The sequence below is a fragment of the Rhinichthys klamathensis genome, unplaced genomic scaffold (assembly GCF_029890125.1).
Source record: "Rhinichthys klamathensis goyatoka isolate OS25496 unplaced genomic scaffold, OSU_Roscu_1.1 h1tg000803l_1, whole genome shotgun sequence".
Lineage (NCBI taxonomy): Eukaryota > Metazoa > Chordata > Actinopteri > Cypriniformes > Leuciscidae > Rhinichthys > Rhinichthys klamathensis.
The window spans coordinates 211648-231438 of NW_026607195.1; the positions used below are offsets into that span (position 1 = coordinate 211648).

General features: G+C 38.8%; 1 protein-coding gene across 4 annotated transcripts in view; it reads left to right on the plus strand.

Annotated features, from left to right (window-relative positions):
- plcb3 (phospholipase C, beta 3 (phosphatidylinositol-specific)) overlaps positions 1-19791 on the plus strand; it is a 64158-nt gene that overhangs the window by 39484 nt on the left and 4883 nt on the right. For 2 of the 4 annotated variants that reach the window (XM_056243540.1, XM_056243541.1), the window contains exons 3-32: positions 2742-2810; positions 2921-3058; positions 3324-3403; positions 4688-4741; positions 4878-4968; positions 6061-6164; positions 6506-6672; positions 6771-6917; positions 6997-7154; positions 8035-8117; positions 8208-8292; positions 10088-10235; positions 11923-12024; positions 12189-12259; positions 12340-12436; positions 12568-12652; positions 13033-13157; positions 13272-13426; positions 14308-14469; positions 14592-14691; positions 14800-14904; positions 15434-15528; positions 16842-17004; positions 17184-17219; positions 17332-17441; positions 18236-18345; positions 18441-18530; positions 19209-19368; positions 19489-19565; positions 19642-19722. In XM_056243540.1, the coding sequence (XP_056099515.1) occupies positions 2742-2810; positions 2921-3058; positions 3324-3403; positions 4688-4741; positions 4878-4968; positions 6061-6164; positions 6506-6672; positions 6771-6917; positions 6997-7154; positions 8035-8117; positions 8208-8292; positions 10088-10235; positions 11923-12024; positions 12189-12259; positions 12340-12436; positions 12568-12652; positions 13033-13157; positions 13272-13426; positions 14308-14469; positions 14592-14691; positions 14800-14904; positions 15434-15528; positions 16842-17004; positions 17184-17219; positions 17332-17441; positions 18236-18345; positions 18441-18530; positions 19209-19368; positions 19489-19565; positions 19642-19722 (3248 nt within the window). The remainder of the gene's footprint in view (positions 1-2741; positions 2811-2920; positions 3059-3323; positions 3404-4687; positions 4742-4877; positions 4969-6060; positions 6165-6505; positions 6673-6770; positions 6918-6996; positions 7155-8034; positions 8118-8207; positions 8293-10087; positions 10236-11922; positions 12025-12188; positions 12260-12339; positions 12437-12567; positions 12653-13032; positions 13158-13271; positions 13427-14307; positions 14470-14591; positions 14692-14799; positions 14905-15433; positions 15529-16841; positions 17005-17183; positions 17220-17331; positions 17442-18235; positions 18346-18440; positions 18531-19208; positions 19369-19488; positions 19566-19641; positions 19723-19791) is intronic. The other 2 variants (XM_056243543.1, XM_056243542.1) reach the window with 1 other exon arrangement.

Consider the following 19791-nt stretch of genomic DNA (forward strand, 5'->3'; position numbering starts at 1 on the left):
GGGGAAAAAGCAGGGCTAAAAACTTTCCAATTTCACATCTCAAATAAATTGTTTTTTTATAACTTTAATGTAATTTAATGTTATGTTTTATTTATAAATCCTGAATAAATATTTCAAAAACATTCTGTTGTACATGTACTGTATGGATGGAGTGACATCACTGGCTCAGAAAATGTGGGAATGAAAAGTCCCAGTATCTGAAAATGAATCATCAAAATATAAATAAATTGTCCCAGTATCACTTCAGAGAGGTGTGTGTGTGTGTGTGTGTGCGCGTGTGTGTGCGTGCGCGTGCGACCAGTAACCCGCGACCCTCGCACATACTCTGGGGAACGGTCAACTCAGCAACTTCATCCGCACTGTTGCACTCCATGGTGGGAGGGGGACAAGAGTACAGAAAAGCGAAAGATGATGAAGAACGAGAGAGAAAGGGAGGAAGCCCTCTGCTATAGAGCAAGTACTTACAGTTCAGATCTGCTTTGTTTATTGTTGAAGTTTACAAGCACAGTCCTCCAACCGCCGGCCCAGCTCATTTACTCAGCTATTCTCTTTACGAGCCCACGAACTTTTGAGTGTTTAAGTGAGAGATGTTTATCTGAGATGTGAATCCTGAAGTGTTGAGTGAATCTGTCATGAAGTTAAAGTTCACTCTAAACTTATGACTGCTTCTCCGCATCAGTGACAGTATCCTTTACTTTGTCAGTGCTTACGTGTATGTGGTGTGTCAGGGATTCTCTGGACCTCTGTTCAGTGTTATTTCATTCCAGATTGCTCTTAAAGATCCCATGAAATTACTTGAAAAGTGCAGTTTTCTTTTTACTGTGCTGACATATTTTCCTGAAACAGACTGGACAAATTAACTGCTCTTCCTTTTTTAAGCTGTAAAACGTCACAGCTGTGAGCAGTGAGCTATGATTTGCTTCTTCCTAGTCAGTGACAGGTGTTATTGAGGGGAGGGGCATTCTTATTCTAAATATCATCTGATTGGACAGAAATCAGTGCAGTGCAGGATGAGTCATCAATATATCTCCCAGGAGAGATAAAGTGTTAAATGATCTCAATGATCTCATTGAAATCACTGATCTCAGTTGTCATGGTGCAACACCTTGAGGCGGTCTACACTAGATGCGACAAAGCGACCGTTGCAAATCTGTCTGTTCTTCGTATTAGAAGTAGTGCAACCGCTTTGAGTGCATCAAAAATAGAACGTGGCCTCAGTTTACTCTTACATCTAGCGTAGACAGTATCACTGATTGTAATGGGTTCTTATTGTCTTTTGTCACATCACATGTCATTTGCATCTGGGATAGACATGGTGTAAGTGACCACCTAGCAACCAGCCACAACACCCTACCAACATGGTGGCGAATTTTGCACAAGCAAGCACTGCTCAAATAAAGTGCTAACTACTTTTTTTATTTTTATTATTATTATCTACAAAATTGGTTCTCAACATTTTTGACTCCCTAGGACCCCACTGTCCACACAGGGATATTCAAAGGCCCCACAAATTTCCCAGTTGTTTGTGATTTACTAGTTAAGGATTAAAGATAAGGATTTAAAAAAATTACAATTTCTACCTGACCAAAATTTTAAAGCGTGGCATAACTTTAAAAGTGTGTATTTGTGTATATATATAAGTAATTTTGAGGCCCATTCGGTAGTTTGCTGAGGCCCACTAGCCCTCCTGGGGCCTGTACCATGATGGTAGTTGAACAAACTCAGGGTTGCAGGATTAGTTTCAAGTTGACAAAACCAAACCAATCCAACCAGACTTTGTTGGTAGTACCATGATGCTGAGCATCAACTTTCTCTGTCAACTCAGGCTTTGATCCTGAGTATAGGAGTTTAGGTGTGACATCAGTAGCGAACAGCCAATCACATGCTGAGAAAGAGTGAAATTCATTCAAAACTCATTTAAATTAGTTTCTCGCGAGAGAAGCAGCGCAATTCAATTATTAAATAAAAGTATTAAAATATTAAGAATTTAAACAAATTTACACAGCAAGAAGAAAATAGCTGTCTATGAAAGAGGACACCTAAAAGAAAAAGTCTCGCTACTGTATATCAGTCCAAGTAAAAGTTGTGAAGTTAGTTTATACAGTTGATAAAGTTATAGAGAATTGAACATTTTAAGCTCTTATGTAGTCATTTTATAGCTTCATCTATTGATTCTAAAGTCTATTTATATTACCTTTTATATATTTATTAATTTAAAATCTGCGTAATAATAATTGATGAACAAATTTTTTACATGTGTGATCGATTAAGCGTATAATAATTACATAAATAATTTCTAAATCATACAAATTTTTTATTCTAAATAAGCATTACTAAAAGCCAGATGATTTTGCCTTTAAAATCATTTGCTATGTAGTGACCTTTAATTTGGAGTAGAAACAGGTGGAGTGACTTTATCACTTCAGACATGTCACTTTGCTCACAGCTGATTGGTCCAAGTTCGCTTTGCAACCTCTTCCTTGGAACATAACCTGCCCCTGGACCAGGTTAGCCGTGGAGCGTAATTTCCTATGGCAATGAACACTGCTAAAAGCCAAACCACTTTCATGGTGCCTAAAACCCAGGGTTGGCGCAAACTAAACTGAAACATACCTGGCTAGCCTAAACCGGCTTCATACAGGCCCCTGGTTGAGGACCAAGAATAAACAAGAATAATTATTATTTGTTTGTATATTTGTAACACATCATCTCCTGCATATCTCTTTTTCACTGTCTTACAGGAATTTGAAATCCTGGACATCAGTCATATCAGGGACACCAGGACGGGGAGATATTCCAAGATACCAAAGGTACATTTTGAGTTGTGCCTGTGTTGGAAAAAGTCTGCGTGAACCTTTCCAAACATAACCTTCATATATCAGGAGTGTGTGTGGGTGGTAAACTTTGCCTGTGTTTGTAGGACCCACGTATACGTGAAATGTTGGGTTTGAGCAGAGAAGGGAACTCCGACTCAAAGCTGCTAACTGTTGTCTACGGCAACGACCTGGTCAACATCTCCTTCCTTAACTTCCAAGCTGTGATGGATGGCTATTGCAAGGTAACCACGGCGACCGGACCCTGTCACCTAGATACCATGTCCATGCTATCACTCCCTCTCGCTCTGTCCTGCTTTTTCACTTTCTACCTTTTTGCAAGTGTGCGCTCTGAATGAATTAACTCAGATGACTCTCATTTTATATTATTATCCTCTCTCTTCAAAACCTTTGGCACACATGACGTTTTTATTTATTCATAAGATTATCATATTTACATAAATGCTTGAGTTCATCTAAACATGTTTTGTGTTATGATTGGGTTTCCAGCTGTGGACTGACGAACTGTTTAAACTTGCCACAAACACACTCTCCCAGAATGCTTCCCGCAACACCTTCTTGTTCAAAGCGTGAGTACTCTTCTTGTGTGTGTGTGTGTTTGTGTGGTCCTGGTAAACCCTACGTTGTGGGGACACAATGTCCTCAAAAAAGATAGCAGTATCCGAAATCCTTGTTCCTGGGGGGGACATTTTTGCATCTCCGTGAGGAAACAAGCTTATAAATCATAGCAAGTTTTTTTGAAAAAGTAAAAATGCAGAAAGTTTTCTGTGATGGGTAGGATTAGTGTAAGGGGGTAAAATATACAGTTTGTACAGTATAAAAACCATTACATCTATGAAAAGTCCCTATAAAACATGAATGTGTTTTTTGAAACAATTGTGTGAGGCCAAGTGACCTTACAAAAAGTCTCAGTTGACTTCACTGAACTTAATATTTCACAGTTGCTCGTGATTAATTCTCTGAATTGATGTTATCGAAAATGTGACCTCACAATGCAACATTATTTCTCCTAATTGTGTCTGTTTCTCGTAATTGCGACTAAATCTTTAAATGTGACTTTAGATCTCCAAATGCAACTTTATTACTCATAATTGTGGCTATTTCTCACAATTGTGAGATCTTGCAAATACTACTTCCTTTCCTTTCTCTGCTACTTTATATCTTACTGTTGTGGCTTCATATCTCTAAACTGCAATCTTGTGTCTAAAAGTGTGACTCACGGTTTCAGCTTTATTTGTCAGAATTGTGACTTTTATTTCTCAAAATTGCAACTTGTGGCTTCTTTCTTTTCACATTTGCACTTTATTATATGATGCTTAAGTCACATTGTGACATAATATATCTCCTCTAATTCTCTCAACCCAAGCTCGACTGTACCCTACAAAAGTTCAAGCCAGTTTTTCACATAACTTTGGGTTTGCCTCAAGAGTTGGTTTTGTAATTGATGGTCACGTAAGGTTATATAAGGTTAGCTCACCCAAAAATGAAATTTTAAAGCTCCAGTCCCCAATCATGGAAGAATGAAGGTCATACAGGTTTGGAAAGGGTGTGTAAATGACAAAATGTAACATTTTGGGTGAACTATCTCTATAAAATTTGACAGTCCCAAATCCATTCAGCAGGACTTGGGTTCAGCTTCGTACCCTCCAAAATAAAATACCACAGCCCTTATTGTCATAGTCTTTGCCTCAGTTGGATGCAATGCTGGTGTCAGGTGTTTTATTTTTTTTTATTTTTTTTTAAGAATATGTAGTTGATGATAGGTTTATTGACAAACAGTACATTAAGCGCAAATAATCAGTGTCATCTGTTTCTCACGGTCTGCCTTTTTTTGTTGTTGTCATTTTTCATAGTTACACAAAGCTGAAGCTGCAGGTAAATCAGGATGGGAAAATCCCAGTGAAGAAGTGAGTAAACACAAGCTGTCTTACTCAAACACGGTTATGTTTCCAGTTCTTCAGGGCGTCCGTTGCTAATGTGCCACTTCTCCTTTCATCATTCCTTTCACTTCTTCTCTTTTTTTTTCTCTTTCACTTCTCTCAGCATCATGAAAATGTTCTCGGATAAGAAACGTGTGGAGAATGCGCTGGAGCACTGCGGTCTGGTCAATAGCAGAGTAATCAGTCGTGCACAGGTTGTTACACATCGAACCTTTCAGTTTTGTCTGCTGAGCTTTCATAAAAAGTGTTTGTGTCCATCTCTCTCTCATTCTCTTTTGTTGTTTCTATATATAAATGCACTGTTTTTAAATAACCCACATTCGTTTAGATTCAGAAGATCCCTTTAGTGTAATATCTTATAGCGTCTCCCTCTGTTGTCACATGTTCATTTGTTTTTCTTCTTCGTGGTGATCTGTGATCAATCCTTTTATGGTTCAGTTTGGACACAGAGGAGCTGGTCTTAGATCAGCACATGTCCACATTTCAGTCTGTCTTTTCACTGTCTTACACTGCCCTCTGCTGGTTACATTTCAGAATTAATTGACACTTAAAGGGATAGTTCGTCCAAAAATGAAAATGTTGTCATCAATTACTCACCCGCATGTTGTTCCAAACATGTAAGACTTTCGTTCATCTTCGGAACAAAAAATCTGACACGAACACGGGACACAATCACTTTATATGATGGACAGATTGAATTTAGGCTTATTCAATTTATTTAATATAGCCTAAATTCAATCTGTTCATCTTATAAATCAATCGTGTCTCTTCAGAAAATTTTGACTAAACCGCTCGATTCATATGGATTAGTTTCACGATCTCTTTATGAACTTTTTGAAGCGTCAAAGTGGTAATTCCATAGCTGCCAATAGAGGGACAGAAAGCTCTCAGATTTCATCAAACATCTTCTTTTGTGTTTTGAAGATAAACAGTCTTCTTTTCTAAAGTCAGAAGTCTTTTTTTCTAGTCATTTGTTCTAGTGAACAACCCCAACGACGTAGCACACCTCAATACATAGTGCAGATCAAATGTTTGCTTGCAACACAGAGCGATTGAAATGGATTAGATTACAGCTCTAGCCATATTGATCTGCGCTGCGCTGTCAGGTACTGTCCGCTGGTTAATGTGGATATGGGTCAGTGCTGTTGAACCCATTTTGCATCTCAGTTTGCAGATGCAAAATGGGTTCCATGGTTGGAGAAACTATGGAGACTTTGAAAATTCATTTATTTTATTTTATTTATTTGTTTATGCATTTATGTATGAATGCATTTATTTTCTCTCAGGGGGATCATGGTATAAAGTTAGAGGACTTTACCTGGGAAATGTTCCAGAACTTCCTCATCAAACTATGTCCCAGAGCAGAGGTGGAGCGTGTCTTTGTGGAGCTGTGAGTGAGCAGAGTCCAACGGCAATGACACAGATACAGTGGCCCCAAAAAAGTATTTGGACACTCGAACACATTTAAAAATGAATGAATGGCATTCCATTACATAATATATCAACCAATATCAAAGAAAGATTTCAACATTTCAAGAAAGAGTTTTTATATCATAAAATATAGAAATGCGATTCTAAATATTTGTATTAAAAAGTAACTAAACTAAATTAATATTTATTCATTATTAAGTCTGTCCAAATACTTTTTAGTGGCACTTTATGTCTTAACTATGTAAAGATCCTTTGAACAATGTGTAATTCTGTACTGTGTGTGTGTGTGTGTGTGTGTAGTGGCTCTAAAGGGAAGCCCTTCTTGTCTCTGGATCAGTTGATGGACTATATAAATCGGAGACAGAGAGATTCTCGACTAAATGAGGTTCTTTACCCACCGCTCAAACGAGATCAGGTCCGCCAAATCATGGAGAAATTTGAAACCAACGTCAGCCAGCTGGAAAGAGGTACAAAGCACACACTCACACACACACACACACACACATTTAGACATAGTGACGATGAAACTGATGGTAGTTTGTTTTACGTGTCCATGTGTGAGCAGACCAGATCTCCCTAATGGCCTTCGCAAAGTATCTTGGTGGGGACGAGAACTCTGTGGTTCCTTCTGAGAGGTTAGACATCATCGATGATATGAACCAACCCCTGTCCCACTATTTCATCAACTCTTCACACAACACATACCTCACAGGTATATACACACACACACTCTAAAACACAAATATGGTCATAAACGCACACTTACACCCATCTATCCTTTCTCGCTTTAGTGGGGCAGTTGACGGGCCTGTCGTCAGTAGAGATGTACCGGCAGGTGTTACTGACAGGGTGCCGCTGTATAGAGCTAGACTGCTGGAAGGGCCGCCCACCTGACGAAGAGCCAATCATCACGCACGGTTTCACAATGACAACTGAGATTCCATTCAAGGTGTGTTTGTGGTCCCATCTTCCACTTTACCATCTCAGTGTCCATCACTCTCATGATGCAGTCGTTTTCAGCGAATTTTCATGGCAGGAATCCAGTCATTTCGGTAGAAAGCCTTTTGGGATTGGGAATTCACATTGGGAGTTTACATGGCAGCCAGATACATTGTATGTGTCTTTCCTAAGGGCTGTGAATCTAGAAAGATATAAGCTTAAATTATACTAATATTAGTGCATCATCTGACTGCAGCATCAGTTTATAGCCATTTGTTTTTTTTTTGTGCTTTAACTGGATGGATGCGCAGTCAGTAGCCGCACAACACAAGCACATCGCCATCATTTTTTAACTTCTGAATAATAGTTTAATGAAATTTGCGAGCCTAACTCCATTCATGAGAGTGCCACATTTGATCAAAATGTTTGAATGCAATGCATTATGTTCTCTTCATCCCTTTGATCACAGTGCGTTTGGTCCAGAGTGTGTATTGCACATATTTAAACTGTTTATTGATTATAAATCGTAACGTGTGTGACAAGGTTTATATATATCAGGTCTGTCTCATCAGCGCAAATGTATTATGTGTTACATGTATAAATTGAATTATGAAGAACAATGGATTGGAGATGCTTCTTTGCGTTATAAGCCTAGTGCACACTATTTATCAGTGGCTTTCAAAAAAAGTGGTGAGGACAAATTCAACTTTGGCAAAAAGTAGTGGAGACATGTCCCACCCGCAAAATACACCTATGGTATGGACATACATCGGCACATTTAGCTAATGTGCTATCGCTAATTGCAAATGCAAGCTGACCATATATACTGCACACACACTGAACTGCAATGAGAGACCGTGTGTGTAATGTTTCAATCTTTGTGTTTTTAGGAGGTGATTGAAGCTATCGCTGAAAGTGCATTCAAGACGTCCCAATATCCTCTGATCCTGTCCTTTGAGAATCATGTGGACTCGTAAGTATAAGGCATGAGTGTGTGGATAATGGATACTGCTTGTCTTTTTTCCTATTTATGTTTTATCTTGATTATTATCTGGTCTTTTAGAGCAAAGCAGCAGGCTAAAATGGCAGAATACTGTCGCTCTATGTTCGGGGACGCGCTACTCATTGATCCACTAGACAAATATCCGGTGAGTTCTTCAACATAAAAAGAGCAGTTTTCAAATGTCAACTGTCAAATATGATATATTATTTTGTCTATTTTCTTAATAAACAAAAAATCCAAATCTAAAAAGATAGAGCAGGCACATCCCATCCATCCATCATTTTAAACTTCAAGATTTTAAAATCCTTTCAAAATTTCAGGCCAGGCCTTTTAAAGGGATACTCCACCCAAAAATGAAAATTCTTTCATCATTTACTCACCCTCAAGTTGTTGCAAACCTGTATGAGTTTCTTTCTTCTGCTGAACACAAAGGAAGATAATTGAAGAACGATGGGAACTAAACAGTTGTTTGGCACCATTGACTTCCACAGTAGAAAAAAAAAAAAAAAACTATGGAAGTCAATGGTGCCAAAGTTCCAATCGTTCTTCAAAATATCTTCCTTTGTGTTCAGCAGAAGAAAGAAACTCATACAGGTTTGCAACGACTTGAGGGTGAGTAAATGATGACAGAATTTTCATTTTTGGGTGGAGTATCCCTTTAAAGCCAACATTGCTATGCTAAACTTTACTTATCTAGTTAAGGATGATGTGCAGTCATTTGTTCATAATCACAGACTAAACCTTGACAGGGTGATCAGGACCCCAGTGCAAAAAGAAAGGGTATTGTATCATCCTGAAAGCACAGGTACTTAATGGATAAAAGAATAGGTGAATGTTAAATGTTGATTTGACCTTAAATCGTTGTATTATTGTTAGAAGAACGAGAGCATGGACAGCTGCACAGTATCCACCTTATTCCTACGCCCCATGACGCTTTGCGCGAATTATGGGTGTAACTTCCGTTAAGCTGTAAACAATCAGTGAAAGGCTCGCTCTATGAACGCAATACGTTAAAAAAGTGTCACAATGAGATGACATTAATCGACTCACCCTTCAACCATCGAACATTTAAAATGAAATTTAAAAGTTTAAAAGAATCAACAAGCCAAGGTACTTTCAACAGACCAAAAATAGCACTAAAAACGCGAGTCTTTGGTTAAATATCACTGTAGTAGGCAAATATATATCTGTATTGTAATAACAAGCCTTAATCAAAAATGTTCATTAACTTCAGCATTACGTGACACTATATCAAAGTGATTTCCGTCATTTTTGACAGATTATAAATTGCATTTACCTGTGAAAATAAACCTGGAAAGAGACGTGAGGATTTAAGGAGAATAACGAGAGATTCTTCGGGCATTCCAGTGAATTATTAATGGAATATCGTAAATTAAATTCGGGAGAACAGACCACAAATGTGGCGTATATGTTATCCTTTTTCATACTTTTACAGTGGATTGCAAAGGAAAAAATAAAAATCATCATGAGGAAAAGAAAGCAGCGACTGAAAAGAGCTCTTGCCATAGATATTCTTGTTATAACATGTCACGTTAAAATACCAAGTGTAACGTTATTCTCATGATGTCTGAAAATAAATCATGAAGGAAAATTGACAGCTCATCCAGTCAAACTGACGGATCAGCTTTATTTGTAGGGCAACCTTATGATTTGAAATGATTTGTTTTAGCCTTTTTAAATGAAAGTTCCCCAAACGGGAAGTGCCACCCATAATTCAAAACGCAGTAAGGTTGTCAGGAATAAGGTGGATAGGGAATCGCATGGCTGTGACAGTTGTTCATTATACAGTTTTGGTCATTACAAAAATATTTGACCACAGAATGCAGTGATTGACTGTGTAATAACCAAGAATAGTAAACAATCATATTTTTAGTTTGAGACTAGATATGTAGATTTTACAATCATGTTTGTTTTTACAGCTGGAACCTGGTCAACAACTGCCAAGCCCCCAGGAGCTGATGGGGAAGATCTTGATCAAGAACAAGAAGAAACACCACCACAGGGCATCTAACGGTGGGAGCATCAGACGCAAGGACGGGACAGACGAACAGTGCTCACCTTTGAATGGTGCGTAAATGCACACACACTCATACATATACACACACACACACACACACACCAAAACATAGCCTGATCTGCTCTAGATGGGGTTTTCCAGACACTGTTTTTCGCATTTGAAAAAGCTAGAGATGCATTTTTTATAAGTTGAACTTTGAACTTGTTGCGTTTTAAGAGTGCATGAGATGCAGCTAAAGACAGGAGACGGAAGCACAGTGGTCAAACGCATCTGCCCAGTGCAGTGGCGTAGCGTCTGGGTATGCATGTTTGTGCATATGGGCCCGCATCCATAAAGCTATGACGTCATTAGTTTCATTACTGTACGGCTTGATTGAAGCGCATGCGCACACATACAGAGATCATGCCGCGCACACACAGAAACATTCAGGAGCACAGAAAACTGTTGTCAACTTTTATTGCTAAAATGGCTTCACTACTGAAACGCTACATTATGTATAGTGTTATTAGTGTTATAGAGGTAATGTCGCTGTTTTTTTAAATAATTCAACACATTGCTTCACTATTAATAGACATACGCTGCTTAGACAAAGGTAATTCACAAACGCACAATCTCTCTAATTCATTCAAATAAATGTAATCTTACCAAACTACTTTATCACTATGTCTGATTTAAAGCGGGCAGAATGCTAGATCTAACGACCCGTTGACGTCACTTTTACCATTTCAGGCTTTGCGTCGGGTCGTTGCCTCCAAGTCATTGTATTGTCGGGTGGTTTGCCTCGACGTTGTACATTTAAAATCGTTTAATGCACACCTAGCCGTGGGTTATCCCTAATATGTTAGTTCGGTTCTGGTTGTGAAAAGTTCTTGGGTAGAGGTATACCACTCAAGGTTGCATTTTTATGCAACGCTTATTGGTTTATTACATTTATTTGGTAACTCAATAGACAATTTTTGACTATTACTAATACTACTCTTGTGTTGGATCTGGATGGCCTGTAACTTTACATAGATTATCTATTAGGCTACTCGGATGAAAAAGATAAGGTATAAATGTCCTTTGCGAAGCAACGCGTTTGGTCTGGTATTTTCCTGATATGCTCCATTTGCGCCTCTTCGTTGCATTTTTGTTTGGGGGCCGTTAAGATTTTTTTTGCAAATGGGCCCAGGACTGACTTGCTACGCCACTGGTCCCGTGCATGTTTTTACATAGGAAAAACATTGGAAAAGCACCATAGTGAAACAGATGTTTCCTGCATCAGCACATCGTTGTGTTGTCCTACTTGTTGTTCCTGCAAGCACTGTGCAACCTGTGATGTTCAATTTGTGAATGAAAGATGCAGATGAGCCAACTCTTTTAATAAATCAAACCCATGACTTATTTCTCATCTGATATTCTATTACAAATTATAACATATCTCTTTCATATCTGCTTGATTAGAGAGTTTGCTCATAAATGATCTGTCATCATTTACTCACCCTCTTGTCATTCCAAACTTGAATTGCTTTCTTTCTTAGCTCTAAATGATGACAAACATTTGGACTCTTTCATTATCTACTTTTGCAACTCAACTGCAGTGCAAATGTATGAGGGGCTGTTTTAAATTTGAACTCTTCTTGTGGTTCCAAAACCATTCTGGCTCATTCATGAACAATTAAATATACACATGATCCATTTTTCATTTACCGATTTCATTTCACTTTCATACCCATTCATCATGAGATTTGTGTTTAGATTGTCCGTTGTCTGATGGGGAGGTGGGCCAGAACATGTCCAATGGGGGTGAGAAGCTTGCAGAGAGGATGGCCAAAGACCTTGATATCCGCAAGTCTATTGGTGGGTTTGTGCCTAGTTGACATTGAGGTTTCAACCAATCAGGATGAAGACCGAAGTCACCTAGGCAGCAGTATAGAAGTTCATGGTCAATGCATTTGTAGTGTATATTAAATTTTCTGTGTTTTTGTGTGTGTGTGTATTATTTTTTTAATATTACCCTGTAGACGGAGAGAGTGACGAAGAGGAGGAAGAGGAACCCATTCCAGATCCAAAGAAACATAACAACACTGATGAGGTAACTTGTTTACTGTCCTGTTCACTTTTCTGCTCCCTGTCTCTTTCTATGCACATTTTTGACATGTCTCTCTGTTTCAGGGTACTGCGTACAGTGAGGTGAACGCTACTGAGGAGATGTCCACATTGGTCAACTACATAGAACCAGTCAAATTCAAATCCTTTGAGGCGGCCTGCAGTGAGTACTGATACTTTTCACATCACGGCTGTTACTATACTGTGTATTCTAGCATGGCTGAAACAGCAAAATTCTGTTGACCAATCAGAAGCCAGGACAGAATCATCCATTTTTGAACTCTCTGTTTTTAGAGAGGAATAAGTATTTTGAGATGTCTTCTTTTGTGGAGACCAAAGGCATGGACACAATGAAGAATTATCCCGGCGAGTTTGTTGAGTATCCTTCACCAGCCCAGGATATTGATCAGATATTGATTGTTAATTACTTTAACATCTTTTCTAAACTTGTCCACTTACTCTTTTTATTTGTGTTTGTTGTCCTGATCTGAATTCTCCTTCAAAGCGTTATGTGTTGTGGGCAATATAAGCCATTATATAGTGTGTACACATTTCCACCAGAAATAGCAGACCATCCAAATACCATTGGCATAATCATTTCAACATAGTGTGGTTAAGGACACACTAATTCTAATGCTAATTTGTATTTGAATCAAGACTAGTGGGTAGTGGTTTCAGTTACATATGTTTGATGTGTCATGTTTGCGCTGTCATATTCAAGTAATGTTGTTCTTCCTGAGCAAAAATGTTTTTATTCAGATACAATAAAAAGCAGTTAAGTCGCATCTACCCCAAAGGGACACGTGTGGATTCCAGTAACTATATGCCACAGCTCTTCTGGAACGTGGGCTGCCAGATGGTGGCGCTAAACTTCCAAACTCTCGGTCAGACATGCAGATAGCACTCTGTTATTGCCTTCTTTTGGATCTGTTGTTCTACATTTACGTATATTTTTGATGCCTTTGTATATTAAAATAAGCTTGAGCTCTGTTTCTCAGACTTGCCGATGCAGCTGAACATGGGGGTGTTTGAATATAACGGCCACTGTGGGTATCTACTGAAGCCGGAGTTCATGAGACGCACAGACAAACACTTTGACCCCTTTACTATGGACATTGTAGATGGCATTGTAGCCAACACAGTTAGAGTCAAGGTATTGTGTTCACATGGATCATTTTGTTTGATACAAAATTAGTTTGATGTCAAGTTATCATAATAGTATAGACCAATTTCGAGCCGACGTCACAGTTACGTCACGGCGCTAGCTGGAGGCAAAACAAAGTGAAAACTGGAGGCGGCCAATACAAACCAGCACAGATTCGGCTACATAATAAGGAGCTTAAATTATTGTTATTATTATTAAATGTCATCTTGTTGTGTTTTTGGGTGCAAGAATCGATGAAAAATGAATATGCTTGTATCTGGAATTTTTATTTCTAGAAAATATTCACATCATTAAAATTGCACCGTAATGTCACTCTTTACATTGTCGTCTTCTCGGCGCTGGCTAGGCAGAACTGTGGATCGTACCACACAAGTCTTGTACATGACCATTCAGCACATAGTTGTAGGCATCTAAAGATTTATATGCCCTCAGTTTCTTTTTCCGCTCTGTTTCTCCATCAGGTAACGTTAACGTTAGGTGTAGAAGTCAGGCCACTCAACTGGAGGTAGCGTTAACGTTAATCCTGTCAGATCGTCCATCCATTGACAGCGTGTACAGTACGGGTCAGCCAATCTGGTTACGTCGGTTAAAATTAACTTTTGCAAATAACAATCTCGTCACTCACCTGGACAGTGAGTGACCTTGCACATTAAGATAAAATCGGATTTTCTCCAGTCATTGTAAAAAAACAAGCTAACAAAACTTGCAAACTAACGTTAGGGAAACGGCCAGAGGGATCGTTCTGCCTCCACCTAAGCTCCGCCCACAAAAAACGTCACCATGTTTACCAACTGAAAATTGGTCTATAGTAATAGTTTTATGTAGCATGTACAATCAGATCACATCTCATCTTTCACTCACACACACAGATCGTCTCAGGCCAGTTTCTGAGTGATAAGAAGGCCAGTGTTTACGTGGAGATAGACATGTTTGGACTTCCTGCAGACACTAAAAGAAAATTTCGAACGAAAACTTCTAACAACAACTCTCTGGACCCAATCTGGGATGATGAAAGCTATGTGTTCAACAAGGTAAAAAATGAAAGGAGTAGTTCATCCAATAATGAAAATTATGCCATGCACAAAACTCTGAAGCTGACTAATGCTGTACTTTTTATCAAATGAAATGAAGTATGCTTTTAATCTCTCTCTAGGTGGTATTACCCACCCTGGCATCTCTTCGATTAGCAGTGTATGAGGAAAATGGGAAGTTTCTTGGTCATCGTATCTTGCCAGTATCGGCTTTGCGCCCAGGTTTGTGCAAAATACATGGCAGTGGTTTAACAGACTTGCTGATCTGATAACTGCACTGAAGATCTGTTGGTTCGTATATGCTATATGTGTTTGTGTGTGTGTCTTTAGGATATCACTACATCAGTCTGAAGAATGAACTGAACCAACCACTCATGCTGGCATCCCTGCTTGTGTACACTGAAGTTAGGGACTACATCCCCAACGAGCACCAAGGTAGGAGAGAGATCTATTGGACTATGAATGTCATGGATGTCAGAAAGACACATGTTGCTACACAGAATTAATATTTGCAACTAGTGGTGTGTGTGTGTTTGTTTGTTTTTGGCAGATAAACATTATATACTGTATATAATATAAAAAAATTATATATATATATAATATATATATATATAGTGTTTTATTAATTCTTGTTAAACTGCTTTAAAACAGCATTAAACAGTTCCAGTGATCAAAAAGAGTGACATCACTGCATTAAGTGGTGCAAAGCTAGTTGTTCAGTTCAGTTCTGTGCATAAAAGTGACTAGTGTATTTAGCTGTAGTGTGTACAAAAATCTTTTTTATGCAAGTAGTCATTTACAGTAGCAGAAACAACTGTAGTTAAGTGTCTTACACAATGGTAATTTGAAGACTGGGATTTACACCAATAGTCTTTTGGTTACAAGCTCTGATATGCATCTAGCTTTGTAACAGAGACTTACTCTAATGTTTTTTCTCTGTCTTCCTTATTTTGTGTGTGTGAAGAATACGCAGAGGCTCTGACAAACCCCATCAAACATCTCTCTCTGCTGGCCCAGAGAGAAAAGCAGCTATTAGCACTTATGGAGGATCTCCCTTTGGTAAGTCATACTTGTTTTTGTGTTTAAGGCAGCATCAACTTCTTAGTTAGGTGCCATTTAGCAAATCGCATGTAAGTGGCGCTATATAAATTACTAGTAGAAGTACTAGTAGTTCCTGCAGTCAAATTGGAATCTCTGTAACCAGCCAGTTCTTTCTTCTGATCTCTCTTCTGGACTTGCAGGCCACCCAGAAATTGAAAAAGTGCTCACCTTTGTGTCGTTCCAAACTTTTATGATTTTCTTTATTCTATAGAACAGGGTTCTGCAAACTATGGCACGCTTGCCAACATTGGCACGCGGAGGGATAATCATTGGCACGTGATAATAGCTAAAGAGGTGTATTTATTTCATTTAAATAAAGTCCCTTGAACTTGCATACAGACGTACATTTTGAGGTAGTCTTTCCTCATAGTCACTGAGCCTGTTTTATTAAGTTAGATACTATAAAAACAATTTTAACCTTCGTTAGCAGCACGCAGATCCAACAAACCGTACTCCCGTGTACCATAAGGTTGCCAACCGCTGCTATAGAACATACTTTTTTTTATATCCTGGCCACTCTTTTTATTATAATGAAAGTGAGTGAGGTCGAGGACAGAGACTGTCAAACTCCAAAATGACCGCAAAACAAATTCACCATAAAAGTATGATATGGCTAGTGTCTGTACTACAAGTTGTGTGAAGAACAGACTGAAATTTAAGCCATTGTTCAGTGAAAACCTGAAATCCAAGTACTAGCCTACTCCTTGAGAAAAGTAGCTATGTCTTATTCATGAGCAAATCATTCTTTCGACTCATATTTTCAATTAATCAGTTGATCGAGTTGCTTTTATGGTGCTTTTTCAGTTTTTTCGAAGCTTGAAAGCCCCAGTTCCCATTTATTTAACTACTGTACATGAAAAAGAGTGATATATTCAGACTTTCTCCTTTTTTCTGAAGGTGAGGATAAATGATGGATTTTCATTTTTGGTTGAACTAATTTTGGTTGAACCATGAACTAACATTTTGCAGATATTTAATCAATTGTGAATGGATATTGTGTGTGTGTGGTCCTGGTAATCCCTACGTTATAGGGACCAAATCTCCGCAATAGAATATTAATACCAGTTATTTTTTACCTTGTGGAGACATTTTTTGGGTAACTATGAGGAAAACAGCCTATAAATTACACTGTTTTTTTTTAATGCAGAAAGTTTTCTGTGATTGGTAGGTTCACGGTTAGGGGTTAGAATATACAGTTTGCACAGTATAATAATCATTATCACTCTGGAAAGTCCTCATAAAACATGAAAACCCAACATGTGTGCGTGCAGGAAGTCAGAAGAGGGATGCTGCGATACCAGGATAAGACTGAGAAACCAGAAGAAGGAGACTGCTCTGACTCTGGCTGCGTACCCTCTGCTGACCCTTTCTGCCCTCTGCCATCTCCAACACTTCCTCCTGTAGTCAGTGATGTCATGAACCCTCCTCCATCAGGTTCGTTCTAACCTCTGAAACAATCTCTATTTGTCCTGCCATCACCCTCTCGCTCTCTCTCTACCTGTCTGCATTTTAGCCATAATGTTAGTCATGTCAGTTTTGTATTGATGTCTACTCATGAATATGCATGTACTGTCCATTAAGTGACATGTATGTCCGTGTATAATATGTTATAGGCCCAAAAGAAGATCTAGTCAACAATATTCTTAAAGGTAAGATCATACTCACCATCATTTGCTCTTCTTCATCAGTCACTCGCCTCCTGCAGAGCACTGAGAGAGGTTTCGAAATATCATGGTCAAGCTGTGTGTTTGTGTTTTGCAGTTATCGAACCTCAGTCTATTGATGAGCTCAAACAGCACAACTCCTACCAGAAGCTGATGAAGAAACAGTCCAAGGAACTCAAGGAGTTGAGCAAGAAACATGTGAAAAAGGTCAAAAGCACTTAAATTACGTTTTATGCAAGGAATGTACCATCATGGTCACGTTCAACCATCATTTTTAACTAGATAAAAGTTCATCAAGGTTAATTTTGTTGTTGGGTTGAGAAAGCCTGGTGTTTAGCAAGTTGCTAGCATGTTTCAACAATGTGCTAAAACGTGTTAGCAAAACATGTAGGCCTACACTTGTTTATTTCGAGACATTTTTCCTTTGTAAAACTGTTGCTTGTAAACCTGGTTTCTTTTGCCGTTTTTAAGCGTCTTGCATTGAAACTCCCCAAGCCTCTGTTACTAATTTGAAAGTCTTACTTTAGAAGTCGGGCTGTTTCTAAGCAGTTACAGTGTAGCAATGTTATAGAGAGAGAGAGCATGACTTAAGTCTGCCGCAGCTCTCAGTAGATAGCAAAGTTAACTTCATTTTTCAGTAGTGAGGCAAGAGCATCATTATTTAGTTTTTAGATGCTTTTATTGATGTTTTAAGTAATGAGCTATCTGGACAGTCACATGATAAAAAAACACTTTGGAGAAAATCTAATTTGTCATTTCTAGTAGTTTTTATGGCTTTTTGAAGTTCTGATCAATTGATGGAATGATATGCAACGGAAATGCAGTCAAGGATTATTCTGTTATAGAAAATGTACAATCTATAAGCCAATCTGAATCAAGCTTTCAGAAGTGCTGTGGCATAAGAATGGTGAACTTATATCAGAGCTGTAGCGCTCAAAATAAAGGCAGAAAGGCCAAAGAGTATAACTTTCTAAAAAAGAATGTGTATATGTGTGTTTCAGTTGTGGGCTCTCAGTAAGGAACAAAGGACTCGATGTACTCAGCTGAACTCTGAGCTCCAGAGGAAACGAAGTCAGGTGGAGAAGCGTGTGCGCACCAGTCTGAAGAAAAAGTGAGGGCATTGACGTTTTAACCTTAATTAATGTTAGCCAGGTAGATATTGTGCTTGTGTGACAACTGTTTGCTCTTTATTTCATATAATGAAAGAGAAAGTGACATGACGTGTAGCCAAGTATCGTGTCCCATACTCGGACTTTGCGCTCTGCATTTCACGCATCCGAGTGCACACACACAGCAGTGAGTATTGAACACACTCGTACTGTGAACACACTCACCAGGAGACATTTTTGCTGCGGCGCCTGGGGAGCGATTGGGGACCGCTTATTCAGCGCTGTTCATTCAGGTTGTGGGTTCAAGTCTCAGTACTGGCAGGAAATGTAGGTGGGGGAGCGATTGGGGAATGAACAGCGCTCTCTTCATTCACTCCCCTAGCTACATTTCCTGATGGTACTGAGACTCGAACCCACAACTTGAATGAACAGCGCTCTCTTCCACACTTAGGCTTAGGCCCTCTAATGGGTATTTTACATGTTTAAAGCAGGAAACAAACAACACCAGTAGATAAACGCAGACTGCCTCATTTTGTTACAAAAAAACAACACTCTGACCTTTCATAGAACATCTGAACTTTTTTTGCAGTTGTCCCATACTCAATGTCACAAATTTGCTTATTTGATTAGTGACCCAGAAATAGTGCAGAATCTGAAATATTTCTTCACTTTACTGTAGAACATTTCTTTGTTATAAATTGGATCAAAATCCTACTGTGATTTTGAACTTGAAACCGACCCTTGGTTTAAACAACATTGGAGAGTGTTCACTTTATGATGAGTGTTCATACAGTAATATCTTTATGAATTATTATTATTATTATTTTTTATTATAAATGTTTTTTTGTTGTTTGCATGTGCGCAGTGGGTCAGAGGAGCCCGCACAGAGGGAATTGAAAGAGCTGGATCTGGAGCTAGAGAGACAGAAAGAGCAGTTCAGAGAGGAGCAGCTGCAGGAGCTTCTTGCGCTCAGACAGGCACAACATCAGACAGAGAAAGAGGCTAAACAATGCCACCTCAAAGAGGTATGACAAGCATAACAATAGCGCAAAGACATCGCTATCACAGCTGCTCTGAAAGGCACTAAACACACACACTCGCTGCTAAAAATGCTGATTCTTTGTGACTCTGTGCTTCTGTCTCAGGCCAATCAGAAACTGAGGGAAATCGCCCTAGAATGCCAAGCAGCCCAGATCAAAAAACTCAAGGAAGTGTGTGACAAGTAAGAAATGTTTGGTTGTGTTTTGAGGTGCATTTGTGTGTGCACAAATGCTGAAATGTCACATTTCTACTTGCAGAGAGAAGAAAGAGATACAGAAGATTTTGGAAAGGAAGAGGCTAAACAGCATCATTGAGGCCAAGAAATCTGAAAAGGAAATGTTAGTAATGGGTTTTCTCATCTCAAGGACAGTGCGTGTAGCAGTCTGGGGTTAAATGGTTAACTCACC